The sequence below is a fragment of the Cyprinodon variegatus genome, unplaced genomic scaffold (assembly GCF_000732505.1).
Source record: "Cyprinodon variegatus isolate N-32 unplaced genomic scaffold, C_variegatus-1.0 Scaffold169, whole genome shotgun sequence".
NCBI classification, from domain to species: Eukaryota; Metazoa; Chordata; class Actinopteri; order Cyprinodontiformes; family Cyprinodontidae; genus Cyprinodon; species Cyprinodon variegatus.
The window spans coordinates 1,089,012-1,109,300 of record NW_015150622.1 but is presented as its reverse complement, the minus strand read 5'-3'; the positions used below and the strand labels follow the sequence as shown (position 1 = coordinate 1,109,300).

The window sequence follows — 20,289 nt, the reverse complement described above, 5'->3', positions numbered from 1 at the left end:
GCGACATATGAATCAAGATGCTATGACGGAAAACGTTTGATTGACAGATGACCGTTAATATATGATTGGCCTAATTCATGTGTACAAGCTGAGGTATAACTAACTGGCCTACATAAAAAACACAGATTTTAAGACGGGATTTAAAAAAAATATATACATTTTTTCTAAATTTTGGGACAATATGGTCTGATAAAGAGTACATTTATATACATGTTTAAATCAGAATGATTTGACATTTAAATATGACTTCCTTATGACTTTAAGACCACCGGTTGATGCACAGGATTTAGGTGTGAGCTTTAAAATACCTTCTTCATCTTCATCTTATTTCTATTCTGTTTATCAGATGTTCAGAGATAATCAAAACTTTCAATGGGTAAAGAGAAGAAATGTAAAACTGTCTGCAAGTTGTTTTTTTTCTTTTTTTCTTTTATTAGCTGAAACAGCTAACACACAGCTCAAACCCAAACAGCACACTTAAGCTTCCTCCCTTGTTTTTATTTTACAATTTTCCGTTGTTAGACTCGCTGTGAGCCTCGGCGGCATGTCATTCTGCCCTGGTTGCTGTCGCTGTATTTTCCACAAGAGCAAACATCAATTACGGTAACTTTCTCCCAGCAAACCTGCATCCGCTTGCTGGGTTTACTCATAAATGCAGGTATTAGAAAATCATTAGGAGAGGAGAGCGTGCAGAAGAACAGGGAATCAGGCTGAGGGTCAAATCAACCATATTTTCCAATCTGCACAATTTGTTTACCTGTTTGCTGCTGCTGCTGCTTGTTAGACTCGGAGATCAACCCTAAAGAGAATATTAAAGTGGACTGAAGAGGGAATTTAATGGTTGCTGAACAGATGCACTTGAAAAATAATAAATTGGTAGTGAAGGGCAGATACTTTATAATAGGTCAGATATGTTTTTCCTGTTTTTAGACAACCCAGTATCCCAGTAAATGGCCTGCTCCTCCACCATAGTTCACTGCTGCCTGCTTAAAATAATTAAGTATTAGTAGGAGAACATTTTTGAAAGGATTAATAAAATTCAGTTTGAAGCTTCTACATGTGTGGCAGTGTTGGAGAACAAATACCCCATCAATCAAGCACTTCTCTTCAGACAACAGAGGAGAACTTAATCCCTCTTGACAATTATGAGGAAAGGAGCCGATGAATAAAGGCGCATGTCTTCTTACCATTCAAAGTCATGAGCTCGACAAATACAGGATTCGGCTGAGAGGATTCTGGAGTAGTCCTTTCCCAGCATGCAGTAGTTTCCAGGCCGACGTTTCATATAAATCTGCTTCTGACCCATCACACATGGCTCGCCCTGCATCGGCACAACACAGCTGTAAGTAAACAGACGTTAAAGGTGGGGACGCTTGGACTGAGAAGGAGCGTCACCTGGTTGTGTAGGTGCCATGTTTGGTAGTCTTCCTCAGTGCACCTTCTGCTGAAGATGGACTTGTAGTCGATCTTGATGAGCTGCCACTCAGAGCGGTGGCTGAAATGTCCAAAAAAGCTGTAGAGGAAAAAGACAGCATCCTCCTAAATCAGTTGATCTCATTGATTGTTTTGGATTAACACCGTTTATTTTCAGGAAATATCTGGTATATATTGCAGAGCAAACCAGGTGCTTTCTGGAACCAGTTCTTTCTAGAATTTAATTATCTCTCAGAACTTATAAGTATCTGTACGTGATTTACAACCGAATTAAATAAATGGAAGAAAAGCATATCAATAGTGAAAAATCTGGCCTTTATCTACACTCTATTGTGATTTAAAACATAGTGGCCATTTTTCAATTCACAAGAACAAGAGTCCGGACTCATGTCCTTGCCAAGTACTTGAGAAGAACACAGGAAAGTGTGGACTCTGGGAGAACAGGAGCACGCAGCATAAATATGGGTCAATTGGAACAGAAGCGTACTTGTGATGTCACCACCACTCAGCTCATCTGGAGCTGCATTTCACCTCCTGTTATTAATAGTCTCTAATAAATTCTGACTTTTTCATTTATTGAGGGAATAATAATTAACACAGTCAGATAAACACAAATCAAATGAGCATTTTGCCAAATAAAACACACAAAAAAATGCCATCGGTACTGCACACACGACTGCACAGAGAGGGCTGCTCCAGATGGGTGTGGTTAGCCCTGGCTGCCGTTACCCTCGGAGGTCTGCTATTTGCCGCAGTTCTCTCAACTTTGTTTTTCAAATTATGCATTAAATTGGTAAATGGATCATATATTGACACTTAAAAGTATAATATTCTCGCCAAAAATGATCTTAAAACGTACTTTTATTGACCAACAGCAACAGAAAAGAGAACTTTTAACTTAATACTCTGAGCTCTGTGAGCGCTCCATTGAAAGCTGCTGCTGCTGCAGTGCATGCTGGGACAGCTGTCAATCTCAAGAATGGACAAGTCTGCACTGAGGCATGCTGGGTAAAGAGGGAGGGGCGAGAGCAACATCCGGGGAATTTATCCATTCTAAATCTGCTGTTCTCTTGAATTTGAACAGAACTAGGGCTGAGGCTGATGGCGTTTCACAAACACACGAGAACACACAAGTACGCCTATTGAGAAACGGATATAATAAAAGACAAACGTGACCCAGAATGGATGTATTTTATGGAGATGAATTTATCTCAATATAATTCAATCCAAAAAAAAATATTGGCCAAACATTTAATTTTATTAAATGTGTTTCTGTAATTGTGGTCAAAACTTTCTTAATTGTTATGATTTTTTTTCTTTTATATTATATTTTAAATAAAACAAGTTTTGTCAAAAGAAGTTTTCCTTTTTTTATTTAAATGCCTCAATTTTTCTCACAAAGAGAAACATATATTTGCAGAACATAAACTTTTATTAGTGCATGTCAGAAATCTTTGTTTACGATTCTCAACCCTTTGGTTGTGATGCTCCCTGTTTTCGGTGCTGGGAGCAGAGACATCTGGGGTGGACACTAAAGACAAACAATGTAAGACATGTCCCTATTGATTAGAGATGACTAAATCTATTTTTGATTTTAATCCTCATAGGATAGAAGTAGCATAAGTTATCGCCCATAAGTTATCCCCCTTAATGCTAACACCTTTTAAAAGCCTAAACAGGGACGAAGGCTGCAAATTAGCCCATGGCTACGAGCCTTATGTACTTGGACATCGGCCACCTGTTTGGTTGCAATGTTTAATTTTGCTGTCCCTATCAAATAAACAAATAAAAAAATTTCCTGGAAGCTCACTTAGCTCACCCTGAATTTACTCTACAGCACCTGTAATTTTTCTGCAGTCTACAGGCTAACAGGATGCTAAAATTGTTTTACCACCAAAAATAAAATAAAACATCACCAGTGACATATTCCAGGGGTTCCTTAAACGGGGGTTTGAACCACCTGGGAGGGTCGTGAGCAGAGATGGGAAGTAACGAAGTACAAATACTTCGTTACTGTACTCAAGTAGATTTTTCTGATATTTTTACTTTACTTTACTACTTATTTTTATGCCGACTTTTTACTTCTACTCCTTACATTTTTACACAAATATCTGTACTTTCTATTCCTTACATTTTAAAAAGTGGCTCGTTACTTTAGTTTTGAATCATTTCAATGGAGTTACCGTTATTATTTTTCACGTCATCAATACCAAATTCAATCTAATTGGATGGGAATCTACGTTGCATTTGACGCACCACTACAAGATGAATCGACAGATTCGGCGGTATTCATTCGCGGCAAATCATTGCAGCTTGGTGGCGGTGGCGTTAGCATAGTAGCATGGACAACGAGATGATTGAAAATGAACACAACGGAGATCTAGTCCTATTGGCAGACATCCATTTAAAATGTAGGCAACGGCATGAAAAAAGTGGTTTCTACTTTTACTTTTATACTTTAAGTCAATTTACAAGCCTGTAATTTGTTACTTTTACTTGAGTAAAGAAGTTTAATCAGTACTTCCACTTTTACCAGAGTATTTTTTAACACAAGTATCTGTACTTTTACTCAAGTACGGAAAGTGAGTACTTTTGCCATCTCTGGTCGTGAGACACCTAGTGGGGGGTTCAAGGTGGTTATCACAATCATTGTGATGTGACCCATGAGGTGTATGGAGAATCAAAATACATCATGACATACTACTTAATGCAAAATGAATAGTCACCCTAAAATACGTAAATGTAGTATTTATTTATTTATGTAACACAGAGGTTCTGAAACCTTTCAGCCCTCGACCCTAGAAATAACAAAGCCGCAATTTGACAACCCCCTAAACGTTAATATTAATTCACTCTTTTTACATAAATATATTAAAATGCATTAACTCTTTTGAAATGACATTTACTTTTTCATTTTAAGTGTATTTGTTTAATTAATTAATGGAACATTCAATTGTTTTAATTATGCATTTCATAATTGTAAGGGGGGGTGCATTGTGGCACAGCTTGTAGATCTGCTGCCTTGCAGGAAGAAGGTTGTGGGTTCAATTCCCAGCCTGGTGTCTTTCTGCCTGGAGTTTGCACATTCTCCCTGTGCATGCGTTGATTCTCTCCGGAAATAGGAACCAGACAGAATAAGTAGAAGAATATGGATTGGATGGATGTATTTAGTGTAATATTGGTATCAATATAAATAAAATTTACCATCTAAAAGGAATTATCTGCATACTTCATGATACTTTTATTAATTTCATGGAACATTTTTCTTTATATACCTCAGGGATCACATCATGATTGTGAAAATCATCTCATGATTCCTCCACTAATCATGCCAGTATGGGAATGCCTTGATCTAATAAATATTTAAATATTAACAGTTTAAAAATAGATCAAAATGAGTTATTAAATAAGTACATACCATTTAAAATGAGTATAATAAATATATAATATATATTCATCTGTCATGCTTATCCCAAGCAGGGTGGTGAGGGCTGCTGGTGCCTATCTCCAGCTGTCTACAGGCGAGAGGCGGGGTTCACCCTGGACAGGTCGCCATTCCATCGCAGAGCAACACAGAGACACACAACCATTCACACACACACTCACACCTAAGGAGAATTCAGAGAAGCCAGTTAACCTAACAGTCATGTTGTTGGACTGTGGGAGGAAGCCGGAGTACCCGGAGAGAACCCACACATGCCCAGGGAGAACATGCAAACTTACAAAAAGACCTGGGCCAGGCAATCGAACATGGATCTTCTTGTTGCAAGGCAGAAGTGCTACCCACTGCACCACTGAGTAGCCAGTTTATTATTTATTTCCTACTTAAATCATTTCAGCACTTTTAATCTTCACCTGTCTTTGGAGAAACTAAAGATTACTGTGTGATGACGTGTTGGATATTTTAGTTTTAAAAAATCCCTTTAAAAATGTTTAGCAGGAAAAGTATTGCAGCCAGGGACAAATGCATCGTGTTATTCATGTGTCTGAGTTTTAGAGATTACCGGGTGACACAGAGAGTTGATGGAAATGACAGGATCTGTATTTGTTGTGATGTGGCTGTTCTGGAGACAGAGAGCGGATATGACTATGGAAATCTGTGGTCTGTTACATGCACACGTTTTAACGTTTCAGTCAATAGGTTTGGAGGGTGGTTTTATGGGTGTCAGTCATGAAAACGTGTTTACAATCCATAAACACAGATCCACACAGGAGAACTGCTTCCATTCCGATGATTTTATGCCATTTAATGTTCACAAGAAACCATGTCTAAGAGTGGCTGCAGCCGATTTATAATGATCCTGAAACTGTAAAGTCTTATATCTATTTCACCAAAATATAATAGTATGAAGTAACAAGATGTGAACATGATTGAAATCTAAGCAACTTTTAATATTTATCTAAAATAAAGGTATTATTCAGCAGAATGAATCAGCATGTTGCCCTCAGTCAGACACTGGTCATTAAGAATGGGCCCAGAGGTCCTGTTCAAAATGTTTTCTGATTAAACCAAATTGATCTACTAATCCTGACAGGAAGCAGCCTTGACCTCCCTTAACCTTCCAGTAAATTGTTTAACAAGAGGAAAAAAAAATAAAAGGCTGCAGAAGTTGGAGGCATCTATGAGAAATGTTTGTAAAAGTTTTTTTCTGTATATTTAGTTTGATTAAAACAACAAAGAAACATTTATAGAGGTTAGGACATCTGTTCAAGGTGCATAATCACGTTATTTGACATTTTTTATATTTATACGTTGTTACTTCCTCTGGCTTTTTTTTTTTTTTGAAAGATTTGAGTGTCCTTCTGGTTTATTATTTTTGCATTTTGTTTTTTTTTTTTGCTTTTTTTGCTCATTTATTAGTAATTTTATTTATGGAATGTAAACAGAATTGTTTCTGCTTGTTAGATCAGAAGTTGAGTAATTTAGCAGGTTGGTGGGGTTCCCGTGTCAGTGAGCTGTTCCCACTGCCACTAAAACTGATTGTTCCAGGGTTTAAACAGGTTTATTAGGCCAGTGGGAAAGGGGTATTAGTCTATACAACTTAACTAAACAAAACATGACAGTCTCGTACAGACTTCGCATTTGTGGTCGATGCAGATCAGTTTTTTAAATGAATCAGTATTGGTCTTCAACCAAAGGCGCTCTTGCTTTATCCCGAGGGATTCATGTTAGGATCTATTTAGTAGCTGCATTAACCTTCATCATCTATCTCTATGTCAGTTTTGAATACAGTAGCAGCCATTTAAAAAAGGGCTCTTCCCAGTCAAATGCCAGCCGAAAGGCAGACCACTTCCCTACAACTCCCAGCAAAATCCCCTCCAACTTCCAGTCACTGGAGTGACTCCCTCCTTCTTTTTTTTTTTTTTTTTTACTCTGACTCCACCCTTTCACTAAATTACAGGGTCTGACCAAGAGATGATGCTTCTCTTTAGATCTTAATGTCAAAAATCATGACAGAAAGATTATTATAGTACAAATATTGATGTATTAAAATGAATTGTAGGGGACCAGCCAAGGACCTATAAAGGAAAGTGGGGAAATTTTGAATGGCTAATACTGTATATGTTGTTTGTTTCTGTCCAACGGACAATTTCTTCGCGAAAAAAATCTTCTGACCAGATTTCTATCAGACGCCATATTTCTTCTGAGGTCAAAGTTTCCAACCTTTTTTCAGCGGTTTGTTGTAAAACTTTTAAAAGGAATTGTAGGGGACCACCAGCCAAGAACCAGCCAAAGGCCCATAAAGGAAAGTGGAGACATTTTGAATGGCTACAAAATTAAATTACATCAGATGGCAACACGTTTGTTCATGCTTTCTCATCATGCCCACTCACTCTCTCAGGGTCAAACCGTGTTTGGTGTTTTTCATATCGACATATAACACTGCTTTAAAGTCAGACAACTTTTGTACTTACGTCATGATTTGGTTCTCAGCGCCAGCCTCGACCAATACTCCGTCCACAAACAGTGGCACCTGGGAGAAGGTGTGTTGAGTCCACTGCCTTCCCTCGTCAAAGCTGACCCTGTGTCAGAAAGTATTACAGTCACAAAGCCGGCATCAGCGACGGCACGGAAAGCAGACACTCCCCATTTAATTCTGGTCATAGGGGAAGGTTTAGGTCGGGATCAGGATGACTGGCTTGTCTCAACAGAGAAGTCTCAGAGTCACCGTGCAATTAGCTACTGTAGCTTTGGGTAAATATCAGAAGGATGAACATTAAAGGGATATTTAAGAAACTGTCAAGTATCAAAGCAAAGGAGCAGAAAACGTCTTTCAGAGACGATGAAAACAACAAAGAAAGAAGGAGAAGGAAAAACCGGAATATAAGTGTTTTATGTTTGAGAACAAAAGTGCAAAGGGAGAGTGATACAGTGCAAAAAAAAAGAAAAATGGGCAGCTTTCATCACTGGCTACTGGGCTCTATTGATCCTGACAGCTTATCAACATCGGTGCTGAGGTGAGAACAACTAGAAGTATCCGAGTGTGACATGCAGTTAAAAAAAAGAGGAAAAGAAAATCCCACCACGTTGCTTCAGAAAGCCGACTGCTGTCACTTGGCTGAGCGCGGTGACAACAGCAAAGCACTGATGTGCACCTGTTCTAGGATTCAGCCAGAGGAAGTGTTTAACTGAACACTGGCTGTGAAAGCCATACCACTCCACGGCTGTGGAAACACAGGCCTTTTCAGAACAGTCAGTTTTTTTTTTTTCTTTTCTGCATCATCCCACTGAAATTGGGAGAGAGACAAAAACCCAGCTGGCCACACTTCACTGCTTCTAAAACTAATTTCAAAATTGGTGCAAAAGTGAGGAGAGAACAGATCTGGTCTCACTTGGATTAGTCTGCACTGAGGCACAGCGTACGCTTTCCATTTGGCAAGTGCAAGGCTACGTGTTAATGAAAACACTGAGGGGGGCCTTCTGACTCTTAATGATAATTGGCTCAGAAAAAAAAAAAAACATTTATCAAATTAGAGTACAACTTCTTTCTTCTGACTGTGCACAAAGTGCAGCAGTAAATGGATCAACTTGCGACATGGTGCTCCTTCTTTGGACCATAAAAAGCGTGATTCAACATTAGAATAGACATTAAGATCTGAGAGGCAATTAGAAAAACAAAAGTTGTGATGCAAAGTGTTCTTAATGGACCTACCACAGATGTCTTGTTGGCACTGATGGTTGTTTCACTGCAACAAGGGCGCCTCCTTTGTCCAGAAACCAGATATTGTGCTCCTCTTCAAAGATCTGACATAAACAGCGAAAAAAAAGGTAACAACACCAGAACCTTAACTTATGGAGGAAAACAACAGTCAGTGATAAATAGATGCAGCTATTTCAAATTTAATATTTAGAGCAAAGATTAATAAATCAAATTTGAAATCATTTATCAAAGAGGAACTGTAAATTGCATTTATATATCAATAAAAACAGAAGGGTGGAAAAATGTTTTCAAATCCCACTTTTAAAAAAATATTATTATAATTACATTTCCTTATCAGTATTTTAAAAAGATTATTCCTTATTCCAGTTTGTTTTAAAATTTGCATTTCCTTTTGCGATATCTATATATATATATATATATATATATATATATATATATATATATATATTTTTACTTTACCCTCTTTACTTCCCTTTTCCATTTAGCCTTTTGCATTGTTAATAAGGTACTCCTAAGCTGGTAATAACTTATTAAGAAACTGTTTATAAGCTGCTTCCAAACTGCTGAGATACTTAATATAAGAGCCACAAAATGTTCCTAGGGGACCAGGGTCCCTCCCTGGGTAGAAATGGCAGAAAACTGTTTGGGACCGAAACCAATTTAGGGTCAATCCGGATAAATCAGTAAAGACAAACTACATTTTTATGAATCAATTGCTAATAAATAAACAAACATATATGTTGTCTAAATCTATGGTTCTACATAATACACACGCTTAAAAGGTTAAGCCATGTTCTTCATTTTTAATTTCACGGACAGATGATGATGACTTTCTCTTCTCAACTTTCTGAAAAAGAGCATGAATTCTTTGTCATCTTTTTTATTAGTATATTGTTGTGAGTAATGGATTAATAAAATGTATTTTGCTAGCAGTTTATGGGTATTTTTTTAAAAAACAGGAAAAATCTTGGTAGTTCCTGTGGGACATTCCAGCTGAGAGTATCACTGCTGCCACCCTCTGGTTTAGAGAGGAACTGCTTGGTGGTAAACGATGTTCAAATGGGAAAAAGAAATGAACAACAGAGGCGGTTAGTGATTGGCCCCCTTCTAGCTCTGCCACTGAGAAACGATAAAGTAAAAAAAAAAAAAAAAAAAATTGCCAAAAGCATTTGCAAATGCAAAGCAAAAAAGAAAATTGTAAAAGAGAAAGTACCAAAAGCATTTGCAAATGCAAAGCAAAAAAGAAAATTGTAAAAGAGAAAGTATTTTAAATCATTGATAAGGGTCTTTATAACTAGGTCAATTGATTGTTTTAAAATCTCTGTTTAGATGTAGGATGTGAAAATGCGTTTTGAAAATGCCGTATTTATTGATTGAGTGATAAATACAATGTACAAAATAATTTTTAATAAACTGATTTAATTGTGAAATTACAAAACACTTTTCCAATTTAATGTTTAAAGCTATGATTACAATGTTAGATGTGAAACTGTTTTATTTGGTTTTCACTGACTCTTCTGGTCCTCCGTATTAACCTATGCCTCTTTGTCTGTAATATCATTTAGTAGAAATCATTTTGATTGATTGTGGTTGAATATCATTAAACAGAGTATAACAGACCCATTTCAACCGTCTGTGTTGTTTGAATCCACTTTACTCAGATGGCACTAATGAATTGTTTAAATGGATGCACTTCATAGAGCGCTTCACCCAGCATCAGCATCATGAGGAGCAGTCAGTGTGAGCCAGAAGAAATTCACTTTGATGTTTTTAGCAGAAAAACACATCGTCTGATCAGAGTTATTTAGGAAATAATTTAACAATTAAAAACATAAAGGTCTTTTCTACAGTGTCGTTCATCATCAGTTCATGAAAAGCTAACAGCAGAGTTGACAAAAGAATGATGCTGTCACAACATGCACACATTTAAATGAACAGGATGTTCAGCGTTAGCATTGCTGCTCAGTCAGCGCTAACTCTGATGTAAAAACCAAGCAGCCATTGATGAGGCCAGCCAGCTACCTGGTATGTTAGCCTCAGGCCACACAGGCAGGTTTTCAAGAAGGAAAGTAAAAAGAAGTATTAAGAAATTATCTATAAATCACAGTGTTGTATTATATATGAAAAATATCTATATTTTTTTCATTTAAGGAAATTTATCTTGACAAAACCCTTACTGTGGAAGATATTGAACCTCCTCAGCTTCTTATGTGTCACAAAGGACCAATGGATTTTATTTTCCAGTTGAATTTGCTTTTAAAAATCTCCCCATATCCAGTATTTCAGAATTTAAGAGGAAATATTAGCAGATATGTCTTGCATAAGTAAACACTGAGAAATTTAGGAGAGGACACTGAATTTGTGATACCGGAAAACTTGAATTTGATCTTTTTACTGAAAATATTTCAATTAAAAATATATTTTCTTTATACTGATATAGGACACAAATGTGATTAAGCAGATTTCATTTAAATAGAAACAGTAAATAGTAAATAGAAGAGAACAGAACAGAACATAATAGAATAGAATAGAATGGAACAGAAAAAATGGAACAGCATAGAACAGAGCAGAACAGAACATAAAGGAATAAAATATAACATAAATGAATGGAAAAGAAAGGAACATAATAGAATAGAGCATGATAGAACACAATGGAGCAGAACATAATAAAATAGAGCACAGCAGAACAGAATATAATGGAACAGAATAGAAAAGGGCATGATGGAATAGAATAGAACGGAACACATAAAAAATGACAGAACAGAGCAGAACATAACATAATGGAATAGACTATAACAGAATAGAATAGGAGGGAAATGAACAGCATATAATAGAACATAATAGAATAGAACAGAGTAGAATATAATATTATAAAATAGAGCATAACAGAATAGAATAGAGCATAGCAGGACAAAATAGATAAAAAAAAAAAAAAACTTTTTGTCCTACAGTGGGGAGGTTTGATTGTTTATGCTCTACTACTCACACAACTACTAACATAAGCCCAAAAATTCTATTAATAACCTTAAAGATAATTAACTATATAATATAACTGCTGCTTTATTGACCATGTACCATGTGGGAAAGAAGTTTGTAATTTATTGCTTATAATAAAAAAAAAAATATATATATATATATAGACATCGTCGTACAACCAGTTCAATTAATAAACAGCAGCATGCCTATGATAGCGTAAGGCTCCACTCTATTAACTGATAAATATCTCAGTTTGTCCTGGCCCACTTTTTACTGAACTCTTCTAAAAAAGTTCACATTTGGCCTAAAAACAACGGAAACAAATATAAAACAGAATAAAAATAAATAAATAAATAAAAAAGCCCAAAGTTTTTTTGTAAGTTTTTAGCTTAGCTTTGCTTTTAGATTCTTTCTTTAAATGGTGTTAAGCTGGAAAAACACTAAATTCAGGGTCTGCATCCTTCAAAGGACCCGTTTCACTCTTAAAAGTGAAAGTCAGAAGTGATCAGCAGTGAATTGGGATGGTTGATCTCTCAGCAGCCTTCCTGCCCTCACTATGGTTGCCTAGCAACCTTAACAACATGAGGCTCATGTGTTCTCACCGATCATTTGGATGAACTTTCACCTTTAACATTGGGAAGTTATTAAATAACAAATAATACAGCCTATGCTGGATCCCCCATGTCTTCATCATCTGATTTAAAATCACATATTTTATTAGTTTTGCTTGTTAAGTTGTCACTGACACAAATAATTGCTGATTCATTCATCTATTTTTGCCTAACAGTAACCTTAATGTGTTTGAATATAGAACTACAATCTTAGTTTAAATAACTGAACAGTAAGCTTGTGTTTACCAGTTTGCCCCTGTAATACCTCTGCCATGGTTTCTCCTTTTGTTCCATGAAACATTTTTAGGTGTGTGATTTTATTACTATACTGATTTAAAATGAAATCACAGAGATATTTATTTTGCTCACCAATAATAGAAAAAAATGGCACATGCAGTCTGAAACTAGAGCTTCAACAATTAATCAGGTGAATTCTTTGAATTGTCAACTAATTTAGTGATCAATTAATCATTAACTAATGCCATTAGCTGACTGAGCAGCCCACTCAGAGCAGTAAATATACCAAAAATGTAAAAAAAAAATACCTAAAACATTTTTTATTTAGGAGGAGAAAAATTCTTTGTCCTTCAATAAGCTCTGACCAGAACTTCACAACTTCCATAGTTTTAGTTTCTGCTTAAAACTCTGTTAAAATATATATATCGCTACTAACAGATTCATTGATTAGAAAAATTTGATAAGAAAATTTAGTTGCTGCCCTAAATGTGACTATCAAAATATGAAACACTTTATACACACCTTCTAATTGAAAGATCCTGGCTCATAATAATCCCCATGCTAATTAGCTGCAGCTACCACAGCAAACTAGCAGCTAAACCTGAGGGCCTTCTACCTGTCTCTGGTTATTTGATGGCTAAAGAGGAATCGGGAGAAACGTAGCATCAACCGGGTCTTTTAGTGAAACTATGAAACCAAACTGAGCTCCATAAGCAAAGAGGAAGCTTAGAGTACTGATCTGTAAAGCTCCATGATGTCACCTTTGCAGCAATTCTGCGATACAGTTTTGCAAAAAAAGGCTTAAAGTTGATATTTCACATGCAGCAGACACTCAGGTGTTTTTATCATCCTTTTACTTTAAGCACATTGTTTGAAAAACCCAAATGAAAGTGAGCTGTTAGGCTTTGACCAGACTTTCAATCTGTCCAAGTTTAATTCTAGTTTCCAGCTCAGTGAGCCGTTGGTGTAAACTTAAATGTGCGTCTCACCGCTCTCCAGCTATTGCCTGCATCCGATGACACGAACATGCCAACGTTGTTGTATGACAGCTCGGCTCCGATATTTCCTGCAGTGGAAATAAATGTAAGACGATCAAAAGCAACACATTAAATGCTACATAAAATCCACAAGCCGTATATTTTGAGGATTTATGCTCTAGGTAAGCTGGTTGTTTATTAAGTTTCCTTCCAAGTAGATGTTTTGCTCATTCTCAGCACCCTGGGTTGCAGACTCCAATGCTTTGTTTGGTGAGCCTGCAGTGGGTAAACTGCTTTTTATGTGTTGATCTGCTTCACTTTCTTGGCCAGGGCGCAGTACAAAGACATGTGTTTGATCTGGATGGTGTTTGTCATGTTGGTAAAATAATCTGTGCAACAGCTGATGTCTTAAAAGGCCCAGCGGGCAGAGGGGATTGTGGTGCCAAAGCAAAGCCTCGGCCAGCAGCCCGAGCACACACAGATTCACAGAGAGCAGGCCAGACAGCGGAGCTCTCTATTTAGTCAGCATTTTTACTCACCTAAGAGAATGATAACATAATTATACCGACACAATTACTAAATTATAATATTGCTGAAAAGTTTAGTTATTTTTTTCCATACAGCTAATGATAAGACATCATTAAAGGGACAGTGTGTAACAAAATTGGCTTTTTATCAACAAACGTGAAGAAAAGTGATCAAAAGTGTTCTCATGGCTTAGATAGCTCATAGATACATGGGGGGTGGTGCAATCAAAGGGAGACGTCATCTTGTGTCGCCATGTTTGGTCAAAGTAGCTGAAATGGGAATAACTTGTCAGACTTTTCTATTTAACTTGTATGAAAATGTGCTGCCAGTGAGAAAGACAAGCAAAAGCAGCCATAGATCATTCCAACCTCCACTTCTTCTTGCATTTGAGGACCAGAAGGACTTTTTGTCCAGTGAAAGTCAAGAGACACGAACCAAAAAAAAAAATAAAAGGAGTAAGAAACAGGAGGAAATGAGAACAGCAAAGCATTTAGCAGGTGGAGATAATTTATGAAGGAGCAGGGCTTAAAAACCCGGACGTTTCAGGGTGTCTGTTGGACTGGTCCAGTAATTCAATACAACAGTTAAGCTTAACTTGACGTTCTTTTAGAAACAGGGGAGTTTGTCCAGTAATTACAGTAGTAGCCACTCAAAATTTCTCCACTTTACTTGGCTGGTCTGCAGGAATTCCTTTTTAAACATCAATATTTGTACTAAAATATTCTTTCTGCCATGGACATTAAGAGCTAAAGAGAAGCACCATCTGCTGGTCAGACCCTGTAATTCAGTGAAAGGCTGGAGTCAGAGTAAAACAAATATGCACGACCAGGAGAAGGAGGGGGTGACTCCAGTGGCTGGAAGTTGAAGGGGATTTTGCTGGGAGTTGCAGGAAGCTGGCTGCCATTCGGCTGGCTTTTAACTGGGAAGCGCCATTTTGAATGGCTGCTACTGTAGTCTGTCCCCTCAGCAGAGACGGCTATTTTGTTGTTAACCTACATTGAATGAGCTCCTGTTATCAGATGATGTTAATCTTTATAGAAGTTATACAAGCTAACGATCATAGGCCTCTTTCAGTCCTGTTTTCAGAAAAATGTTTTGTGCGTTTCATTGTTTATTTCAGCTGATATAACAAGGGTGACGGAGGTTGATGTGCCCCCTCCATTCGGAAAGAGTAGCATGTAACTGTGGTGCTTCTGTTGTAGAATATCTTTGAAATCCATATCCTCTGTAACCTCTCCACTCTGTTCCAGACCGCCTCTGTGAAGCCATTCATACGGCTTCCTATGCTCCTCCCATCCTGCCCACTCTGTAGTGATGGCTCCAGCAACACCGACACATTGGTGCATGCGTAGAGCCCATAGAGCTAAACACTGTATCGGTGCGCGTGTCGTTTTTAGGAAGTAATGTGACCAATACAGGAGCTGTTTCTAACTGACTGACTCAATAAACTGTGTTTAAAAACGTATCTGTCAACATGATGCATCTGCTTAAAAAAAATGTCTCTTCTTTTGCGGTTTATCATTAAAATGATCAAGAGTTTTGGAGCCGCCTAAAATTAATAGGAACGTTTCATTCCTTTGCGTTTTTATAACATTTTTCTCATTGTGTCATCCTTTTCCTCTCAGTTATCACTCAACTTATCGGAATTTAAGTTAATTTCAAATTGACTCTTAGTTTATTTACTGTTTTAAAAATATGAGTCCACGAGCATCCTCATTCACATTTTCCCCAACATTTCACGTTATGATATATGTTTAGATTATTTAATGGCTGTATCTAAAACTATCAAAGATGTTATGCTATTATAAGATGATATTATCAGATATAATGTAAACATTGATATGAAATAATACAATATAACCTGCAATAATTTAAATTCTATCATTGTACTAGGTTATCAAATCAATTCAGTTTAGTCTGTCTAATCAGCTGCATGTAGTTTCTTTAAAGGTCCAGCAGGTGTCAGTATTCTGTGAGACAGTATCTTCGCAGCATGAACACAGTTGGGCAATGAAACGCTTCAAGTTGCCTCATTAACCATCATCACTATCACTCTGACTACCTTGGACCTCCAGGAGACATGCGGGATATCATATTATAATATGTTAATTCATAGGAGTACCATAAAAGGTAATGAACGCTTCATTTAATATGACATCATTAAAACTCACCACAAGCATCCAGCACATGGGTAGTTCAGCTAAAACATTTTTTTATTTTTATTTTTTATTGCATGTCTTTGTAATAAGGCTCTTTAGGATCATACAAAATTGGTTTATTATCCACTTCCAAAAGTCTCTTTGTCCATGCCTGTGATAAGAGGTTTGTTTTGAAGTTGCGAGATGCGCTCTTGCGAGATGTTGCAACTGTATTTGTAGAAATGTTCAAGCTTTTCAGAATAAAATAAATATTTTGATCGACATAACACATCCGCATCCTTGTATGTTGAAGAATCAGTAGTTTTGGTTGAATAATTCAATCAAACTGTCTTCTTTTTTGTGAATATGTAAAAATAATTTTTCAATTTGTTGTTGTTTATCTGTCATTAACCTTTTTTACTCTGCAAAAATTATCTTCACAAGGTTCTTTTTCCTTTTTTATACAATTGTAATTGTGGAGTTTGACCTGGCCGGATCCAATTGACCAAAATGGAGGAAAAAATAGACTTGCTCTGTATATTTGCCCACACGTATGTGGACGTTTCGAGTAGTCGTGGATAAAGTGAAATGGTTTTTATTAATTAGCACAACTACCTGTTACTCCAAATGAGAGGGCCACATGGCTGAGAGGTTACAAAGGGTGTGAAATGTGGGGAAAACATGCTTGAAGGCAAGGCACCAGTCTTTCATTTGTAATTCATTAAGTATACCACTAGATGGGGCTAAATTTTACACACTGTCCCTTTAAAAATTAGAATACTATATTGGAAAAAAAACGTGGGTTCAATAAAAATTTGATTTAATACCTGCTTAAAGGATATTATTTTAAAAAGGTACTTTTAATTATAAGGAGCCTTTTTAGAATGTATATAGCATGTTCTATATGCTCAAATGTGACTAGACATGTAATCATCAAAATGTGGAGGAAGAAAAGAGGCTGAGTGGTAACAAACAAAGCAGCTGAGACATTAAGCCTAGTGGCATCACTGGGTCATTAACTTAGACAGCATACTTTTAAGAGAAATGCAAACCGGAACTTTTTTTTCTTTTCAACAGTAAAGCTTTTACTCTAGTTCAGTATCTCCCATTTTAACTTAATGTTCTCACCTGTGGCCACAATGATGCCCGGAGCAGTGCTCCTGGTGGAGATCGTTCCTGAAACGTAAGGGTTCTCTGACGTTTGCAGTTGGAGATGAAGGGAGCAGAAAGGCTGAAAGCAAAAATAAATTGAGAAAAAAAAGTCATGTTTGCGAAAAAACACGAAATAACTCAACCAATCAAATGCCTAAAACACGCATTTAGACATTTAAATGCTGTGAATGAGAAATGAGATCTACCTGCCTTTGAATCTCAGTTTTATTTGATCATTAAACAACTGAGATTTTTAACCTTAACCGTCCGCAGAACGGTTAGAAGTAGAGAAAATAGGCAGTGGTCAGATTTTGTGTGGACCAGAAATCTCCTTTGACCAGAGGTCAAAAGAGAACATGCAGTTGGGTTTTAGATGATACAGTAGAAAGGCGACAGCAGCTAATTTTACCACTCTTTGCTTGTAGTTCATGGATAATACCAATAAAAGTAGAGCAATGTTTAATCCTGAAACTAATGGGCTACAGGTGCAGAAACCTGCAGCGGTTACTACTGTAGAACAATTAGCTGCAACATTTTAGAATAAGAATTTGACATAAAAAATATAAGAAAACTAGTAAGTAATTCAGGCTGCAATGATACGAGGAATAATTTGCTGACATACTATGGGCATCTTATTTTGCTCGACCATGGTCATCTCTTCATGTCCACAATCTGATGATGAACAGGTAAATGCACCTATCAAAAAGTCTTTTAAAACTGGTTTCTTTAACATGACTATACGGTGGTTACGCCATTTTGGATGAGTGTCCGAAGGTCTAGCAGATGGAAAAGTAGTGGACTCGAAATTTCACACCATACACCTTGAAAAGTAGTGATGATCCATGGTTACTAGACGACCAGATATATCCTGGAATGGTTTGCGAGGAGAGCTTTGTTACAGCAGTCTGCGGTCACTTATGGCTGGAGCTACCTGACAGCTGCGACAAATAACAAAGATGGCGCAGACAAAATGTTGGGAGGCGGAGTCACCTGACCAATGGGGAGCGAAGAGAGGTGATCATCTGTCCGAACAGTCAGTTAACTGAGTTTACTATAATGTCCACTATATACTCCCCGCTCTATGTAGCAATGGAGGGATTTAGGATTTAGGACGGACGGAGAACAGCCAATAACTTTATTGGTCTCTATTGGCCTCAGCAAATATCAGATTTCAATTCAAGCAAGCAAATTTGAGACATTATATGATGGAGGATTTAATGTCAGTAAAGCCAGAATAACTTACATCGTGGTCATGGCATACTAGTGTGGAAAGAAGCAGGTAGAGCCTGATTTTAAAAGTCGGACCAACAGAGTCTGAAGAAAATTTTTAGAACTGATTAGATAACTATGGATGTGATGCAAAATCATTTTTTTCTAAAAAGGAAAGCTCTTACAGCAGCCATTTGTTAATATTTAAATAATATAACTGATATGGTAAAAAGCCTTACCGGTTGGGTACCAGGTAGGGGATTGGTATCATGGATGCAGAACCAATAAATGTTAATTGTGTAAAAAAAACAACCAAAAAAACAGAGAAAATGTTTCCAAACACTTCACAAGTCACGTCTAAAGGCAAAATAGGGTTCAACCTGCTTGCAGCAAGGTGTACCTGAAAACGTGATAAATCATCAAGTTACTTAAATGATCCTAAAAGCTAGAGATCTTTTATTTGGAATAAAATGAAACAAAACAAACAACAAAAAGGTCTGTTAGTTCTTCAAAGAGAACAAACTGTGCTTTCACAAGTTTTGCTAATTGCCTTTAATCTGTCATTAAAACAAAAAGAGATGGAATTTGCATTAGAGTATGAAGGCGAGCCTCGGAGGCATGTACACAACAGAATACAATTACAATTGCTCACAGTGCAGAAAAACAATGTCTGCTTTCATCTTAGCAGCAGACAGCATGTCACTGGTGTAAGGACATCAAAGCAGTGGGACTGAACAGGGTAATCAAAAGGAATCTATGGCAGTAATTAAAATGTCACATGAATGTGCAATCACAGGGAAACCTGGAAGCCATGCAGCTCGGCTCTGAAATCACCTCTTAAGCAGCATGAAGTCGTACTAATGTCTGAAAACATGATTCCTCTTAACAGTCGGCCTGTTAGTTTGAGTAGTGGGGAGGCCGTCTAATGAGGACAGAATGTTAACACACGCAGTCGATCTGGATCTGTCACTCTGGCACTGATTCTACCTCGTTTTCTCATCTGCTAATGTATTCTCTCTAAGCCTGACCCCAACAGGTCGAGGCAGACGCCTGCCCACCAGGAACCTGAGTTGGATGTTTTCCCTGCTGTTGCTGAGTGCCGTCTAAAAGGAAAACTGCTGAGATGAAGGGAAGATTTGGTGAATTCTGTTGGTGACCTTTCTCCTAAAGGTTACCAACAGAAAAAAAAGCATCTAAGGCAGTGGCTCTTAACTGGAATAAGGCTCACTAATACGTCTTTGTCAGAAATCATTTGTTTCTACTCTATTTTTATGTAAGTGTCTTGCTTAAGGCTGCTGGCTTGGTGAAGCAGAAGAATGTGGATTGGGCCTTTGCTGTAATGAATCTGTCGAGAAAAAAAAAGGCTGAGCTAACAAACAAGGCTTTTGGTTAAAGCTTTTTTCCAGGAATTAACAGAAAAGATTATGATCAAGAGAACACTATCTGGTATGCTATGATCTCAAATTAGATTCCTCCATGTGGTGGGGAGGGGCTGTGTAAGAAGGTGGGGAGGTTTGTCATCCAGCAGGAGCATTACAGGTTTTTCTGACCCCTCCCAGTTGGAGGACCTTTATAATTCTTTTCTGACCTCAGAAATCGAAGTGAATTTTGTCCTATTATTGTTGTAAGAAAAGAAGACATTTTATGAATAGAAATAAGCAAAAAATCCAATCCAGAGATGAATCTAATAGTGACCTTTCCAGGGTTAACCCTGCCTTTCACCCATGGAATGCTGGAGATAAACACCATCTCCACTGTGACCCCTGATGGATTAATTAGAAGATGGATGGATGGATGGATGGATGGATGGATGGATGGATGGATGGATGGATGGATGGATGGATGGATGGAAGTATGGATGGAT

The 20,289-nt window shown here is 37.3% G+C and overlaps 1 protein-coding gene across 1 annotated transcript in view; it reads right to left on the bottom strand.

Moving 5' to 3' along the window:
* Positions 1–20,289, bottom strand: part of LOC107086972 (VPS10 domain-containing receptor SorCS3-like) — a 384,596-nt gene that overhangs the window by 67,623 nt on the left and 296,684 nt on the right. The window contains exons 11-16 of the mRNA XM_015378290.1: positions 17,193–17,295; positions 13,411–13,487; positions 8,589–8,680; positions 7,351–7,458; positions 1,396–1,513; positions 1,188–1,321 (exon numbers count right to left, since the gene is read on the bottom strand). Coding sequence (XP_015233776.1) covers positions 1,188–1,321; positions 1,396–1,513; positions 7,351–7,458; positions 8,589–8,680; positions 13,411–13,487; positions 17,193–17,295 — 632 coding nt within the window. The remainder of the gene's footprint in view (positions 1–1,187; positions 1,322–1,395; positions 1,514–7,350; positions 7,459–8,588; positions 8,681–13,410; positions 13,488–17,192; positions 17,296–20,289) is intronic.